General features: G+C 46.6%; 1 protein-coding gene across 1 annotated transcript in view; it reads left to right on the forward strand.

Moving 5' to 3' along the window:
- Positions 1–2,867: 2,867 nt before the first annotated feature.
- EWSR1 (EWS RNA-binding protein 1) overlaps positions 2,868–18,150 on the forward strand; it is a gene marked incomplete at both ends in the record, with an annotated part of 18,009 nt that continues 2,726 nt past the window's right edge. The window contains 9 exons of the mRNA XM_009582554.1: positions 2,868–2,904; positions 3,154–3,205; positions 5,516–5,639; positions 11,075–11,261; positions 12,649–12,816; positions 13,574–13,788; positions 14,309–14,489; positions 17,287–17,324; positions 17,847–17,879. Coding sequence (XP_009580849.1) covers positions 2,868–2,904; positions 3,154–3,205; positions 5,516–5,639; positions 11,075–11,261; positions 12,649–12,816; positions 13,574–13,788; positions 14,309–14,489; positions 17,287–17,324; positions 17,847–17,879 — 1,035 coding nt within the window. The remainder of the gene's footprint in view (positions 2,905–3,153; positions 3,206–5,515; positions 5,640–11,074; positions 11,262–12,648; positions 12,817–13,573; positions 13,789–14,308; positions 14,490–17,286; positions 17,325–17,846; positions 17,880–18,150) is intronic.

An 18,150-nucleotide genomic window follows, 5' to 3' on the forward strand; every position in this document is an offset into this window, starting at 1 on the left:
GGTGGCGGGCTCCCTCCTGGCTGGGCTGCGGGTTTCGTGGCCGTCCTGGCCCCCACCCAGCCCGTCTCCCCCCAGCACCGCGGTCCCCGCAGTGGCCGGGACCCTCCGGTGCCTCCCTGGGGTTGCAGTGTCCACATTATCTCTCCTAGATGTTTGTTAAAGGATTGTTTATGATAGTGGATCCTTGGTGCTCCAGTCCTAGAAGATTCTTTGAGTTATGCTCTTTCTGTGCCCTTACTGAAGGCTTCCTCCGTAGCCTTTCTGGTGGCTATTCAGGATGGTTTCTGGTGCAAATATAATTTCTTTGAATAAAACAGGTGAAGCATCATAGAAGGAAACATGCGTTTACACGAGGGCTCCAACTGGATGCGAATAGGTCAAAATTGAGACTTACCAACCGTGGCAACATCAGCCTTAAAGCAGCCTTAAAACTCAACAGCCAAAGGTCGGACCTCTCTGCGGAGGAAAATGTCACAAGCCACGGAGCGTGAGGGAAATATGACTAATATCACCTTGGAGAGGTTTTAAAAAAAAAAAGTTACTAAAGAAACACGTGCCAATGGAATTGTCAAAATGGGGTTTAAAAATACAGCTGTCTTTCCACTTAATACATGGAAATGTTCTTCCGTGGGAGCTGCTATTTTCAGCTTCACTATTGTGCTCTTGAGCCTCGTGAAATAGAAGGATGAAGATTAATTTCCCACTGGAAATAATGGCTCAGAGATGGTTTTAACTAAATGAACCATAATATTTTTTTAACATTTTGCATTAATCTAAATTCGATTAGAATTAGAAGAGAGGAATTGCCAGAGACAAGTTGCAAATTCAACACCTGGATTTAAATCCTACAAAGGGGAAAATATCATGTCTAGGTAGGACTGGGGGAAGGCTGTGAGAAGGGATGCGTGATGGGTGTTTAGCTGAAGACCATCTACATAGCTCAAGGCCCCGGCAGCTCTTTGGGAGGGTGGTAGGTTGCTGGGGGTCTACCAGCAAGGGGTGAAGTTGGGGAGGTCCGTGCTCAGCAGCCTGGCCACTTTTTAACAGCCTGGGGGACTGTGCAGAAATGAGAATTGAATGAAGAGAGTGGAGGTTTCAGTGGCTGGAGGGTGAACAGGCTTGGAAAAGAGGCGGGGGTGGAGGAGGGTGTACAGTGAGATGTCGGGGAGGATGGAGGGGTGCTGGTACAAGGAGGTGGTGGGAGAGGGAAGATGGATGAGGGGGAATGGGCATTAATGGTTTTTAACACTCAGGATTTAGCAGAGCTTAGAGCCACGTGTAACTGGAAAAAAAAAGAGCAGTGACCCTGAATTGAACAAGCTAGATCTTTCGATATTAAACATGACACCTGTAAGGAAAGCAGGAGTGGTGCCAGAGTAGTTTAACAACTTGTGTGCTGCGTCTCGGGAGCACGGAAGCCTTTGGATAGCAGTTCAGCGTCTTTTTATTGTGCGTGATATTTCGGTCATCTTCCTTGTGTACTCCTATCAATTCCTGCACTTTGGTGCAAGGTTGAAGTAATTAATACCTGTCAAAAGTCACTACCAGAGTCATGGCACTTCCTTTCCTTGTCCATCAATACGCACCCCTGGGTCTGAGCTCCGGCATCAGCGGAGGGAAGTGCAAAGGAGGAAGAGCCGTAAGCTCACATAGAGGGGTTAGAAGGAGGAGAGGAGAGCTTTATGAGCGGTGAATCCACAGCCTGGAGAAACAGGAGGTTCTGGTGCATGAAAACAGTATTTTCAAAATTATTCCTCGTGCTCTGTCACCGTCAGTTGTAAACAGCGTGATAAAGGCATTAAAGCGTTCCTTACAGCCTAGGGGTAACTGAAGGCTGTAGGAAGTCATCAGCTGGGTTCCTCAAATTCGTAATCTTCAGTTTGCTAACTGAGATCAGCGTACCCCGAGGTGCGATCACAATAGAACACCGAAACCTCTTCCCGCACAGGACTCTCTGGCTGTGCCTGAGAAAAGCTCTGCTGATGTTCAGCCTCTGCCTCCAGCTCAGTCAGATGCCGTGGCCCGAGCGGCAGATGCGAGCAAGGTCTGGACTCATTCCTGAGCTCTGTCCTTGGGACTTTTGTGGTCACGGGAGAGCTGGAATCTGGCAAGGTCTGGTCTGAGTGATGAATTCATCATTCGCTCTAGAATTTTGGATGGGAACTGGAGTTGCTTGGTGACTTTGAGGGAAAGCGTACGTTTAGGAGCTGTAATCATTTCAAATATAGCCTTGTAATTGGCATGTGGACACATTTTCCATTCCCGCCAGCAAACCAGTTCAGCGTAGACTTTTCTGCTTGGATTTTCAGGAGTTCAGTTCTCGTCTAAATCAGGGTATTGGTGTGGATCGGGGCTTTGAGAAAGGAATTACTGCTAGCTGCCCATCTCGAACCCTGCAAGGGGACAAGTGTTAGAACTTCCCAGCCATTTGTTTGTGTCCTTGAAAGTTAAACAGAAAGAGTGAAGTGCAGTGGTTTCTACAGACCCAAAAGCTTGCAACCTGGCCCTCTGAAACCGGGGCGGGGGGTTTGCAAGTGTCAGCCCCAGTGTTTCTTTTGTTCCAAAACAAAACACCCTCCTGCCAGCCCCCTTGGGTGTCATCCAAGGTGGCAGTTAAATTAAAGTAGGGTCATTTGAGATCAAAGTTGCTGCTGCAAACAGCAGTAACAATGACGGGAAGAGAGGTTTTGTTTCCTTCTAAAAGACTGAAAAAGGGCATTTACCTTACACTCTTTTGAAACTGCATTTCCAGCGGTTTATAGTAGTTCTTTCAAGATGCAGGAGGAAATTCCAGCTGCTGTGCTCTTACACTGTTAATTTTGTTAAGCCTTTGTCAACCTTTTTTCTTTTTTTTCCTTTTCTTGTAGATTATAGTACCTATAGCCAAGCTGCAGCTCAGCAGGCGTAAGTAGCATTATGGTCTTATTCTCTCTGTTTTAAAAAGGTGTAATATAAGTATATAATAATTGTGGTTTAGTCATAACTCGAGTATGTTTGTAAATCCTATGGTTTTCGTTTAGCTTTTAAATTTTGTACTGCCATAGTATTTCAGCAGAAACCATTTGGATACGTGAAAATTGTCTTGTGTTACATGTTTTGTGCAAGTCAGAAATACGGGGATTCATTATAAATGTCTTTAAATTCATTTTACAGCTACAGCGCGTATGCACCTCAGCCAGCTCAAGGATATGCACAGACCACCCAGGTAAAACACGGGACGGTTTTATAATTGCTGCTGAATCACATGTCTTCCAGTAAACTACATGAAAAACGCTGAGCGGCAACATCAAAATCTGTCATTAAAAGTTGTCTTGTAGCTTCCCACACAGCCCCAGCTGCTTTCTTAAAGTGAAAACAACCTAAACGTCGAGGAGCCTCAACAGTCCCCTTCTTTGTTAGTATATCTGAGCCTAAGGTGGTTGTTGTCGAGAGGGTTATAAAAGCCTAATTCTCGGTGTACGTTTGACGCCGCCATGTTGGTGGGTGTTTTACTCAGCGGTGCAGGAGAGAAAAACGTGAAAAAAAAAAAAAGGAGGAAATGGCCATTTGTGAGATTGCAGCAGTTGGTCAAAGTAGGAGGAGGGAAAAGATTTTTTTCATGGAGGTATTGTTGCTAAAACTATTAATACTCTCAGTCGGCTAGACTGCAAAATGATGATGATCTGTAAGAGATTAATTAAACCATGCTTATTTTCAATCCTTAGCATACCAGTTACTAAAAAACACATTTGTATGCACACTCCAAGTTTGTTTTCAAAGCTAAACTTTTGTCCTCAAAAAGCAGTGTAGGTTAATTTTCCCCCGCCTCTCCAGAGAGGTTTTTGAAGGGAAAACCCTGCCGCCCAGGAGTATGTCTGTATTACGGAGATAAAAACCACCACATTGTCGTGTTGGAGCGTTAGCGAGCAGCTTTAAATGGGTTAATTCTGGTTGTGCAACAGCTTGGCTTTGGTGCTGCAGGGCTGAGCAGGAGCTACCTTCCTGTGCCTGCTCAGGCGACCTGTGCCACGCTGCCTGCTGCTGCCTGCGCTCGCCAGTCCAGGGCAGTGAGGCTGCGTGAATACCACACTCGCTTCTTCCTGCAGCAGGGTAAGAAGGCCCTTTGTGAAAAACAGCAGTGTTACAGGAGGAGCACAGGTTCAGCCTTGGCATTTGGGTCGGCTTAAATGAAGGTGACAGCAACTTTTATTTTGAATAAGTATTTTGAGACAGAACAATTGCAAGAACGGCTACCAAATGTGGAGGTTACACAGAAGGACAAGTGTAAGCGAACTGGCAAGTGTAAGAACAGAAGGTCTCAACAATATCCTCTAGTGCGAGACTAAAACAACTACCCAACTGAACTCAGCTGTAGGCAAATAGCCATGGGAGGTTTGCAGCGTTTCCTGCCTCTTGATGTAGTGAGCTTCCACTGACAGTGACCTATTCCATCTGGTCAAGGCTTTTCTACTCTTGGTTAAGATCCGTGGCTTGAGTTCAGGGCGGCTGGCTCACAGGCTTAAATCCCAAAAGGCGTTTAAGTTCCAGGCTCCCACAGGAGTCAGTAAATCCCTTTCAGAGTCTGGATGTTAAGGCTGTCCTCATGTTGCTTCTTGAGCTGTAACTAACCAAACTGCTGGCCGCACAAAGCAGTTGGAAGTTGGCTGGTGCCTGAAGTTTGAGCCGGTTGGTCCGTGGCGCAGGGCTGAGGTTTAGCTGGTAAAACTGCAGCGCCAGGAGCTCGGCGCTAACCCAGCCACACTGCACTGCAGATCGGATCGCCACGGCTGAGGAGTTGCTTTGCGGTGCTGTCAGGATTGAACCAGACAATGGGCAGAAGCCGTCCTTTAGTGATAGTCTAGACTTGAAAATGAGCTCGAGGGAAGGTGCGATCTCTCGCTGAATGCAAAGGCACTGGGACAGGAGTAGCTATAACCGGGATAGTTTGGTGATGGCAAGCCCTTGGATGCTCCTGCTGATCCCGTCCTTGGATGCCTACATAAACTCTGATTTTTCAAACTATTGGCTGGTGGACATGAAGAATATTCAGAATAACTTCATTGAAACCTTAAATAGGTTTCTTCTAGTGAACACTAAAGCAGTTTTGTGCTGAAATAATTGACTTGGTTTACTTTGTGCAGTTCTGCCCTCTGAGTAGTCCCACTCCCCGTGTTTCATGTTAGCCCTTGGGAGGTACCTGTGAGTGTTGATGGGTGCCCAGGCCATTATAAGGAGCTGGATGCTTTCATGTTTTGCATTACGTAGAGCAGAGGTGTGTTGTGAAAATGTAAGAGGCTGCCCCTCCGGTCCCGGCATTGAAAAACTGCATTTTTAACTTCACTGGAGTTCTGAACTCCAGAAAATTTGCAGTAGCGCCCAAACTTTCACAGTAGCCTTGGCTTGACTCTGCTTTCGGTACATCAGGTAACACAGATCCCCCAGTCTGTGTACATCACTGAAACACTCTGTGTGTATCTCTGCAATGCCTGTGAGTCACTTCTGTTCGCGAATTAAATTTGTGTCGTCTTTGGAGCAGACATATGGGCAACAGAGTTACGGAACCTACGGACAACCCACCGACGTCAGCTACACACAGCCCCAGACGACTGCGACGTACGGGCAGACTGCGTATGCAACGTCCTACGGGCAGCCCCCTACCGGTAAGAGCCCCCGTGCCTGCAAGGCGTGACTTATCCTGGGGAGAGGGTTGAGCTCAAGTCTGCATTGGGGAACTCCGGCCCAAACCATACTGAATTCCTCTGGGCAGCTCTGATGTGGGAAGGGCTTCCTTCCTCAAGAGCCTGCCTTGAGCGAAGGGCAGTTTAAAATGATGCGAGGATGCGGTTGGACTGAGAAGGAGTAAATAAACATGCCCGTTTATTTTTTCAGGGAACGTTTTGGGTGCTGGTTCATGCTGTGGAACTAAGCATGGCTGCAGAGCGCACTGTGCTTAGAGCAAAGCAAACGCGAGCTGCGCGGCAGCGCTCCCTGGGGCGTGTACTCTGGCTGCTCTTGAGAACCGGTGGCCTTGGCACTACGGTTGCCTGAAAATCAAATCGGTGGAAGTGATGTATGCCTGTTCTGATAGTGTACCCTCTACTTTTTGTCTTGTGCTTCCCACAGTAGAAGGGACCAGTACAGGTTTGACTATCCTGCTCACTCTTGCATGGAAAATGCTGTCTCATCCTGTCTAAACTTGTGGTGTTAACCCTTTAGTTGTCACTTGGTTTTAGCGCTAAAAACGTCCAGTGTCAGAGCGCGCGCACACAATGACAGTGAGAATTCGCTAGGCTGCAGTGCTGTTTGCCATCTCCACATTTCTGTAAAGTCTCCAAGTGGCGTACTTTATGGATAAAACTTCCTGAGCGCTAACGACAGCCACCCGAGACATTTTGGGTGAATCTAACCCCATTGTCCTACCATTTCCTAAAGGGTAAACAGCATGGTTAGACACGTTTAGACGTCCTGACCACCACCCTTGCATGTTCCATGTTGTCTTTGGATTTCCAGTGCAGACGCATATGTCACATGTTCATTAATGCGCTGTAAACTATTCCAACTGTGCTTTTTGAGTTTTGGACATACGAGTGTCTTAATGTCTGAAAGAAACTGTTGAGACATAGTTCAATTCTGGTATGTTCGGACTGAATATTCAGGAGACTTTGAAAAAGAAAGCAGATTTTCCTCCTTGGGTACTGTTTTCTGCAGATTCGTCCTTTGCTATGAGAGACATTATAAACATCTGTTAGAGTGGGATCTTTCTTAAATACTTCCCAAAGCAAGGGAATAGCGGGACAGACAGGCAATGGGGTATCTGGCCACAGAAGCCCTTGAGAAATGCTTCACAAGGAAGAGGTGGAGAGAAAATACTAATCTATAGTCTATCCAGTTACACAGCACTGAAAATATTTAACATCTCTACACAGATAAGGAAAATTTCTGCCTGGCAGTTAGCGCATGTCCTGCAGAATGAGAGCCAGTACCCTTTAGCCAGTGTCACTGTGGGTTATCTACAGGGTTTTTTCCTTTCATTTAAAAGTATATGGACATAAATTTGCAGCAAAAAGGATTTGTGGACTTTCAAAATTCCTTTCTTAGAAATATTTGAGCCTCTTAATCCTTTCTACGGACTCCAGTCCTGCAGAGGTCACAGGAAGCTGTGCTGTTTATGTTTTTACTTGTCCCTTAAGAGTATATTTGCTGGAGGAATGATAATATTAGTCACCTTTTCTACACGGCTTCTTTTTTTTAGGCAAAAAGCTTCATTTTCTTTTCATCCAAAAAAACAAAAAGAAAACTCAGGAAGTGGTCAAATGAAAGATCATATCAGGCCTTCAGGTACGATTTGCCTCAATCCGCGTAGCATTGGTCTGTGGCAGAACTGTTGATGTTATTCTCCAGGCAGAGCGCCAGGTTGTATTTATTCTTCCTACACCTGCCTCTCCTTGAGGAGCCAGGGCTGTGCAAATGAGACTGATAGTGCTTAAAGCCTGTCTCCCTCTCTCGGTCTCTGCCTTTCATACTAAATAAAGCCTGGGGTGTTGCCTGGGGCGTACATCTTTACGCCCCAAGAGACGTGCAGTTTTTACAGTTGAATCTCAATTTATTTTTCCTAGGCATTGCCTTTTTGCAGCAGAGGGATGTCTGCAATTACTTAAAAGCAAAGTGCCTTTTTTTGTCTTGAGAGCCTATTTTTTGCGTAAGATGCCGTTGTGGTCAGAGAAATTCAAATCCTGTGCAGACGCACCCTCTCGGGACTCTGCAGGAACGGCAGAGACGTTCCTCTGCGTCGCCTCAGAGCCGCAGATGAGGGAGGTTTTAGCCGGCCCGGCGACCTTTCCATCCCAAGCACTCTGCCATCCAGCCTTGCGCTGACTCCTGGGCCACCCGAGGTGAGAGTCACTGCCCAGGTTGCTTCTTCCCTCCCTGCGGCTGTAGGAAGAGGTGTCTTGGAGTCGCCCTGTCGGTTTGTTACAGAGAAGAGGGGAGCTGCGGGCTTCTCTGCAGCTCTCTGGACGCCAACTGGATTAGGGGATTAATCGGCACCATCAGATCTGTGGTTGTGGTTTGCTCTTTAATCACTGCAGCGTATAAGCATGAATTACAAGAGTAAATGAAGAGCTGCATCTGTTAGGGTTATAGGCTTTCTAACAATGCCATTTGGGGGCAAAGGCATCATTTCAAATGTTCAGGTATGAATCTTCTTTAAGTAGCTAAATGGGAATTATCTAAAGTCAGCTCCCACTTCTCTTTTTACCTGTGAAATTTAGGGTTATGTATATTTTAAGTTTCTAATGTATTTAAAATTTGAAATGAACACATCCATAGCTGTCTTGGCTACCACAATAATCTGTTATACCAAAATAGAGCAGAGAGAGGGTAGCCTGCGTCCCCTCCTTCAGACCCTCACTGGTAGAAGATACACATGCCAAACAAGAGGCGGCTCTCTTTGGGCACGCAGACCCCGCGGGTAGCTTTTAATACCGCTTGCATCAGAGAGAAGCCTTCAAAAACTGCGGCTAGCTGATGTGAAGCCTGCTTATTTCAGAATAAATCTCTTTGAATCCAGTATTTTCAGTTGATGTTCCCTGAGGACCAAATCCTGCAAGCTTGCCCTCCACCTGAAGAATTCCTAGCTTCAGTAAGGGTTTTGCTTGCAGGCTTGGATACTTTGAGAGGAAACTGAGCCACGTAACTGGATTTCTTAAGCAAGTTATCAAAGTTCTTCGGTTACCTTTTTCTTACAGTATCTGTTCTGCAGACTCGCCGTTTATTTTACTAACTGGTAGGGGAAGGAGAGAGAAGTGATGTAATGTAAATGCCCCACTCAGAAATACAGCACTTGAGGATTTTTCAGAGTACCTAAACTAAATTGTAGAAATGAAAATTTAGACCAGTGGGATGTTAAATCACTGCCTTTTCTTTCTTTGGTACAAACCCTTCCTGCAGGAGATGCTCCGACTAGAGCTGAAGCATTAAAATCAAGGATTTTTTTTTTCCTCCTTTTTATTCCCTTGACTGTACAAAGCCAGGTGTTAGCAAATCTGCTCGCTTGCTTGATTTGAGAGGTTAGTGCTGCCAGTAACAGCACCGAGAAAGGGGGCCCAGAAGTGGGAGGACTACCCTGTGGCTCTGAGTCGGACGAGAACAGCCTAGGGCAAGGCTGTGGCTTCAGCGGCACTTACTGCAGACTGTACTTACGCAAACAGCAGGCTTTTTTAGTAAGTGGTCAGGCTTCGGCCAGTTCAAATAAGGATTACTTTAACTTCTGGTGTCAGTGCTCTCTGTGGATATGCTATGGTGGCTGGCATTTAAGTGTTTGGACTGTATAAATTTGTCCGAGGCTCTAAAAATCATGCTCATTTTATCCTGTTCGGCATCATCCCATTCACCCTGCTCGGCAACACTCAGAACAGGACTTTGCTTTTCAGAGAGCTTCTCAGCAAAAAAGGATAACGACCATGAAAACTGATTTGCTAGTCATTCGTGCAAGTTATTCCCTGGTGGGAGATGAGCTTACTCTCTCGCTTTCGTGTTTGCAGGTTGGCAGCCCTGCGATGTGGAAGCCAGCCTGTGGTGGTCAGCAGGAGGGTGGTAGCGTGACAAGGGTGGGGGGCCCAGGGCGGGAGGAATGAGGCTTGTGGGTGCAGGCAGAGGCTTTTAGGCTAGCTGTTGCAGGTAACACGAGTGGACAGGCTTGTGTCCCCTTCATCAGGATCCTGAGGCTAACCAGAAAATTCAAGAGCGTTGCTCGGGACAGAACGCTGAAGTTTGTTTTTTTAACAAACATACTGTGCAAACTTCCTCTTCTCACTTCTCTTCCTCTTTACTCGCTGATTCAGAGAGCCATAGGGAAAGGTCCTGATTTTGTAGCAGGGACAGTGAGATGTGGAAGTACCACGGTGCTTTGGGAGGGCATGCTATATTCTGCTGGAAGTATATTTGTTTTGCAAATTAGGGAATTGAAATAAAAAGCTACATCACAATTTGCCTAAAATGCTGTATAATTAGAAGGAAGAGTATGTCACAAGTGTCCTATGTTTATTAAAAATAAGAAGCGATGGAGAAGCTGTTATCTTAATTGATGCAATTAAGATCACATCAATACGACTGAGACCAGTTGGCTGCTCTTTGGCAATCCATGTTTTCAGTAAGTCAGCTTTTGCTAACACAATTTTTAATTGATCTTTTTTCATCTAAGTCTCCGTTTCATAATTTGAAAACCTGCTCACAAAGTTGTTAACTATAAAAAGCCACCGTGTTAATGCTGGGTTTATAGTTCACCTTTGTGACAAGCCAAATGGTCGGCTAAATTATACAGCGGCGGCTGCTGGAAAGACTAATTTAAACGGAGCTGTTTTGGGATCTTGGACATTCTTGTAAAATTGTTCAGAAATAAATGTATGACCTCTAAGCTTTTTACCTAAAACAAACTGAAATTCTAAGAAAAGCGAAGGTACATAAAACATCAGGAGCTACCTTATGTGTCTTTTTTGACCTTTGTCTTAACTTAAAGCGAATGTAAAGTGCTTTTCTTTAGTTTCCAGAATTACTGATTTAAAATAAGACTTTATAAATGGCTCAGAAAGACTTGACAAGTCAGTCTGGTGCTATTTTGTGCTTTTATTTTTCAGAAAAGCTGAAAGGATGGGACTGTACTTCTTAAATCAATTGGGTTTCTTTTACTTCAGGGCTAACAGGAGCTTTGTTTAGTCTTCCTGCTTTCAGAAGACGCTGCATGCCTCAGCTTGCCCTCTGTGCGCTTTATTACATTAGCTGTGAGCTTCGGTAGCTGTAAACAAACAGCCTTTGGATGCTGATTGAAGGGTGGCTTCCAGAAAGCTCCTCGGAGCGTGGTTTTTGGATGGTGAGGGTAGAGCTGGGGCTGTAGGCTGAGGCTTCCCAGGGCAGGGGGTTTCTCTGAGGAAGGCGAAGGGGCGGCGTGGGTTAGTTTATCGTTTTCGGGTTACCTGTGATATTTTTGCAGTGGTAAAATCGGTGGAGTACCCGAGGTCTGTCAACAGAAGCGCAATAGTCTGAAACGTTACGAGTGAAGGTCGTCAAACTCATCTGATGGGGCTGTTGTCTGTTCTAGGTTATACCACCCCGACTGCCCCCCCAGCGTACAGTCAGCCCGTCCAGGGGTATGGCACAGCCGCCTACGATACCAACACCGCTACGGTTACCACCACCCAGGCTTCTTACGCAGCACCGTCCGCTTACGGCACCCAGCCCGCCTACCCAGCCTACGGGCAGCAGCCAGCAGCATCCGTTCCCACAAGGTAACATCTGGTTCCTCTCTTCCCCCTAAGGCTGGGTTTGCTCTGCTGTTGGGGAGAGCCCCAGCACACCACCAGCTGAACTGGGGCCCGCTGGTTTTGCTTACACCTTTTCTCTGCCTGTTGCGCTTGAGCTTTGCTCTTGCTGCATCCGATCCCATCGCGTTTCAGGGCTGGGGGAAGCCACATAGGGAGGTTCTGCGCCGGCTCGGTGAGTCAGCACTGTTACTGGGAGACGAGGAGAGCAACCAAGCAGCAAAAATGGGCTCTTGACTCACGATGGAGAGCAGAAAACGGACCAGTTTGATCTGATCTTGAGTCACAGGGTCAGGCAGGATACTGTTACGTACTGTGACTTCTTGAGTGGATGCACACGCTGTAGACAGTTTCCTTTTTAAATCTCTTGCGTCTGGGCACTGTCAATAGTATATTTAGTTTAATTGTTTGCTCAGGATATGAAAGATTTAGAATACATAAAGGAAACTTGTTTAGTAGTGAGTAAAAACTTCTTTAATCATTTACCTGATGTTTGTAGCAACCACTCCAGTAAGGAAAGGCGGAGCTTGGCACAGCTCTGTCCATATCTGTCAGATTACACTTGTAAGTATGAATCCTGACATCATAAAATAATTTTTTCCCAGCTTGTACAACAAAAGTAGCTTAACTCTTTTTACTCCGCTCCAATAAACACTTGGAGATTATAAACAGCATGGGACGAATATAAAAGAAGGGGACATGCGAGTCACATGCAAAGGGTTCTCTTTATTTTCAGGCCTTGAGAGTTAATACTAAATAGTAGAACCATAGAACAATTTGGGTTGGAAGGGACCTTAAAGGTCATCTAGTCTAACCCCCAACATCCTTTCCCTTTCATTGGATAATGTATACGGGGCAATATCAGCTTGCACTGGATTCTAAACCAAACAATGGTGCATTTAACTGACAACGTTTCTGGCTGCTTTTGAGCTAATCGTTTCCAAGCGTTGTGCAAAACCAGCTCGAGCGGCGGGGCAGTGCTCCCTGGCCATTTCACATCCTCGACTCAATTCTAGAGCCGAAGGCTAAATCCCTCGCCTTTGGTTTCATAACACAGCTGGTGACCAGAAGCTGTAGCACTCTGTGCCCTCTCTTCAGGATGCTGCCCGGGCCTTTCCTGATGGCACGGGAGTGTGCGAATACCCAGTCAGCAGGTGCTATAATGTTTAGTGTTTAATGAGCATATATTAGCTGCTGTCAGAGTGACGGACACTGATGTGGTGCCAGCTTGTGACGCTACCCAAAGAAATAGGTAGTGCCCTTCTGTCCTGAGGGGGGGATCTGAGCGCCTTCGCTGCTACCAGAGGTGGGGGCTTGCAGCAATGTTTCCTTCTTGTTTGATACTGCTCCGTAGACCCCAGGATGGCAGCAAACCAGCAGAGACTAGCCAGCCGCAATCGAGTACGACAGGCTACAGCCAGCCCAGCCTCGGGTATGGACAGAGCAGCTACAGCTATCCTCAGGTGCCTGCCAGCTACCCGATGCAGCCGGTCACTGCGCCTCCCTCCTATCCTCCTACCAGGTAACTCTCCCAGCAGGCTAAGCCTCATGCAGCTGGCGTGGGAACTTTCAGGTTAGCTTGGGCAAAAGGGGTTTTCTCAAGGGATTTTAAACAAACAGATGTAAAAGGAGGTTTGGTGTCCTGGGAGGAGGGAGGTGTGGTTCTTGTTGGTGTACTTCTTGTCGTAGGGAAGATGTGGCTATGACTGAGTGTGTAAGTGTCTCTACATACGTACCTGCAGTAGCAAGGTGTAACAATGACAAATGTTTTTAAGAAATTTCCTAGATATGGAGTGTGTTATAGTGATCTTTTGCTGCCTCCTTACACTGGCTTTGACAAGGGGCTCACCTCTTCCCTTCAGGTGTCTTTAATATGCTGACTTCCAAAGCGTATGTTCGGAAATTCTCAAAGCCTGAGATGCATGAAGGGGGACTGTTTTATTATCCATCAGCTGAAAATATTTCAGTGCCAAGGCAGAAAGGGAGACTGTTACTTGCATTGCCACTGATTTTTGCCCTGGCACTTCTGCCTCTTTCTAGAGGTATGAATAAATTGTGAACAGTCGCATAGATTTTGCTTTTAGCAGTCTACCAGGTTTATTTTGTCTCCTGCCACCAGACTAGCCTCCATAGGATGACTTCACCTTTTTAAATGGTTTACAACAGTACATATGGCTTATAATTGCATTACCTTCTAGTGTGAGCCACTTCTGCAGCCTAATGCACATTGCCAGTGACTTGGCTCATCTTTCCGTCTTTTCAATGCTTTTGTCTTCCAGCTATTCCTCTACGCAGCCAAGCAGTTACGATCAGAGCACTTACTCCCAGCAGAGCACCTACGGGCAACAGAGCACCTACGGACAACAGACTAGCTATGGCCAGCAAAGCAGCTACGGGCAGCAGCCGCCGCCGACTAGTTACCCGCCCCAGACGGGATCCTACAGCCAGGCCCCAAGCCAGTACAGCCAGCAGAGCAGCAGTTACGGCCAACAGAGTGAGTGTGCTTAGCAGAGCGGCGTGGTTGCGGAGGAAGGGGTCGGTCTCCCTCGCCCTCGCAGGGTGGGCTGTCTCTGAAGGAGGCTTGGCGTGACTTTGGGTCTGAAGCTTGCAGCTGTGTTGAAAGGAGAGCACACTGTAGCTGGGATTTGCCCTTTCTCACTGAATAACGGCTTGCCTGGTGCAGTGTCAAATCGTGATACTCCCCTCAGCGTCGCGAAGGCGAACGGATGGTCGAAAAACACAGAGCACAAAATACTGGAGTGGGCAAGGCTTGGCGTAAACAATTCTGTTTGGCCAGGTGGCAGCGGGCAGGAGTCATACTGGTAGGGCCTAATGTAAAACTTGATTCTGCAAACAGAGAGCTGTGCATCTCTCCTTAAATTAACGCGATTGCTGTAAGCGCCGTAGCAAGTGATTGGTGCTGAAGGCGGGTAAAAGGGCTTAAAAAGTGGACAGGCAGCTTCAACCCACTGTTGTCTGCAGCTCCCTAACGTGTTTGTTACAAACTTCCTCAGGCTCATTCCGTCAGGACCATCCTAGCAGCATGAACGTATATGGACAGGAATCCGGAGGCTTTTCAGGCCCAGGAGAGAACCGGAATATGAGCGGCCCTGATAACCGGGGCAGGGGAAGAGGGGGATATGATCGCGGAGGCATGAGCAGAGGTGGGCGGGGAGGAGGACGCGGTGGAATGGGGTAAGAGCAAGTCTTTTCTCCTTTTATCTAATTCTGGTTTACCCATAGGATTTGAAATGGAAAGAAGGGACTGAAAGGTTGACATTCCCAATGGTACTTCCATGGAGAACATCTCTGTAGCAGCATTGCTTCTAATCCATGGAAATATTATCCTAGGGGAAATAGGAGCAGGATCTGTTTTTTTGTCCTGCAGCTGGTTGGGCCCTGGGGGGAATTAGGGGTATCGCTAAACCTGGAACTTTCAGCTCCCTTCGTGGTTGCGCAGAGGTGAAATCCTCTGCGAGGTTTAACAGTAACTCCGGATCGAACACACACAAACCTTCCGCCAGGCCCAGGAGTCACTCCCTGGCCTCTCTAGTGGGGATCTTGACAGTTCAGGTGTGTACAAGGCAGAAGCCCCATGTTACGCCGTCAGCCTCTTCACCTTAGCAGTAGCACGCGGAGCTACGTCTGTGAGGGTGTGCCTGGGGCAAGATTGCTGCTGTCGAAGCCACGACCCTGAGTGGCCAGAACACTCGGAGCTTGGTTGGACCCCGAGAAAGCAGAGAGATCTGGCTTGGCTCCCAGGACTGCTCCCCTTGGAGCTTGCAGGTGGTCTAAATCAGTTTGGCCATGTTAGCTGGTGGCAAAATCTGGTTTGGTAAACCTACGCCCTCAGGTCAGCAGTGTGTCTCCCCGTCTGTGATGTTCGTTTTGCTAGAGGGGAGGAAGGAGGACTAGTCCCAAAGGCTCCCAAGAGAAGGAAGATGGAGCTTTGTGTGTGTTCCATCCCTTCACATCGTCGTTCAGAGCTATGCAGAGTGTCCCTAGGTGCACACTGGAGATGTGGCGTGGGATGCGCAGTGCTAGCCCTGGTACTTGGCAGGGCAGCCGGAATTCAGCTTCTCCTGGATAGGCAACTTCTGAAGGTCTTTCACAACCTGGTGGCAACCGGAGTTTGGCAATCAATAGACCCATTCTGCATAGCTCTGTCGAAATGAATTGAAGTGGCATGAAATCTTTATCGGAGAAATACAACTACCAGTGTATGGAAATAGAAGAAAAAGACTGGCTTGCGTTGGAGCACATCTGGCTTGAATTGGCTCGAGTGGAACAGAGTTCCATGGTTCTGCATAAAGATTTCACCCATGATGTATTTATCTCTAATGGTTTAAAGTAGATGTAGGCACTTGAAATGTCTATCATCACATCTTAAAATTTCTAGCCCCTTCGGAGCTCCTCATGCAAAAGATTTGTCATCTGTCTCTGATTTCACGCCCTAATCTGAGCTTAAATTGCGTACGTAGTGATTCCCACCTGACTAGACCATTACAAAGGCTCCCCTGCTTTATGGACGTAGACTTTCTGCTGTCCATAGAAAAGGTGGCCTTCCTATGAACGCCAAGGGGCAGGTAGGGGAACTCGGCCCTTCTTATCATGCTGTGGTGATGGATTTCAGTGTCTCCGGCAGGTAAGGAGCTCGATGTTATTAACGTGCCCTTTTTCATTGACTCAATTATTTTATATTTTCATTGGCTGTTAAACATGGAAACTTTTTAACATGCTTTGTCGCATTTATATGCTACAGGTTACAAAGTGAGAGCCTTGTATACACTTCAATACTTAAAAAGTACCCGTACTCAGTACTCAGCCGGCAGCATAATGAAAAGTGGGACTAGACACGGTGTCCATATGGAGAGGAAAAATATACATAGAATATTTTTAACCAAATGTATTCATTGTATAAATGGAATCCTTCTGTAACTTTGGTAACTGCATACTTGTTGTTTGGTAATAAAACCAGAGGAGGTATACTACTTTAGAATTGTGTAACGTTAACAAGTGTAAACGTATATGTTTAAAAAGAGAGACATTACGTAAATGGTGTGTACTTTAACAAAAGGAGGCAAAGCTGCATGCAACAGCTTGAAACTGTGTATTGACGACTTATTTTTTTCCAGTATTAGAGGTGCAATACTTGCTAGAAAATAGGCGGTGCTCTCCCTCCTCTGCTCGTCTCCTTCCAAACAGCTTTTTGTCTCCAAAAAGAGCAAGAAACATCAAAATCCTTTTCAGGTGGCATTTTCCTAATTAACCAGCGCTTGAAAGCAGTCTTAGCTGAACGCTTCAGCCAAAGCTTTTTGACGAAAGCTGCGGCCGTGAGTTTGCATTGGCGCGTGCCGAAATCTTCCGTTCTGGTCTGTGTCCACAAAGCTGCACCCCAGGCCTTCGAGCCCCCGCTGTATTCTGTAAGTTCTCCCTCCACAGAGACTTGTTAAATTCAGTAGTGACCTGAATGTATGGCTTTATACCGAGGTTTTTAGCGGAAATGTCATCTGAACTGTGTTGTAGGTATCGCGTATGATTGTCTCCTACCTTTTAACTGTTAATGTCAGGGACCCGCGGGCTCGTTTCGCTCTCGTGCTGCGAGAGGCTGAGGGTGCACCTTTATGTACACACAGAGGGGAGGGAGTTGACCAGCGAACGACCCCACGATTCCTCTGAAGCAAAAGCCCAATTTATAACGCTCGAAGACATTTTTTGCCAAGTATTGCACTGATAATACCCATACAAGTAATGCAAGGGTACCGACAGCAAAGTGGTGTCTAAAACCAGACAAGCGAGGTTGCGTATATGTAAAGGAAATTTGAGCGAGCTGCCCTGAAGAAAGGCATAGTGCCGAGATGAGAGAGAGAGAGACAGATGCATTGTTTGGAGATGTTTAGCCAGTGCCCTTCTTCCCAGTGAGCCGCAGAGGCTCAGAGCGGTACTGGCTTTGTAAAGGGAAAGGCCTTCATTTCTTCGTTTATCCCCCCAGCAGCGCTGGAGAGCGAGGTGGCTTCAATAAGCCTGGTGGTAAGTTTTTGAGCATTACAATGGATAGTGTTAAAAAAAAAAAAAATTGCAGTCAGTTTGTAGAACAAAGTGTAATTTTTATTAGCTTAAGTGGTTAAAATGACATATGCAACAAGACTGTAATGGGTACTGCCGGCAATGCCTAGGGGTATGCGGTTACAGGACACAGGGTAACTTGGAAGAATTGAGCAACCACTTCTGTAATTTGGGGAAAATAAATGGTTTGGATTTAATAAATTTTTCGTAAAGTAACTTTTTATTAATGAACGTAAAACCGATTGGCCTGGTAAAGCATTAAAAAAAAAAAGTGTAATAGTGGTTATGGTTTGAAAGGCTGCTAAAAATAGCAAACCGATCACCAAGTAAAAGGTGCATTGCTGATGTTTTTGCAATGCAGGTCAATTTGAGTTTAACCAGCGCCATCGAATGGTGGTTATAAGTAGATAGTATTGTGTGTGTCGGTTCTTCAGCCTGCAAGGCGTGCACTAACACAGCTTCTTATGATTCTTTCCTGACTGGCAGGACACATGGAAGAAGGACCGGACCTTGATTTAGGTAATTGCCAATAACTGCTCGGACTCTCCCGAGCTCGTGAAATTGCAACTTCTGTGCTCGTTCCCTGCTCCGGACGAGGGCTGTAGCCACGGGAGATGTAGCCCTTCTGTAGGAGCACGAGGATGCTCTGCCATTCGCAGTCTCTTTCTGGCCATTTCATTTATTTCTTAATTCATCAGAACAGCTGGTCTGGTGGAAAACCGCACGTGTTTGTGAGATGCTTACCCTTCTCCGCGGGAGCTGGGGGGGCTTTTGGGGGAGCTGTTTGGTT

The sequence above is a fragment of the Fulmarus glacialis genome, unplaced genomic scaffold (assembly GCF_000690835.1).
Source record: "Fulmarus glacialis isolate BGI_N327 unplaced genomic scaffold, ASM69083v1 scaffold14510, whole genome shotgun sequence".
NCBI classification, from domain to species: Eukaryota; Metazoa; Chordata; class Aves; order Procellariiformes; family Procellariidae; genus Fulmarus; species Fulmarus glacialis.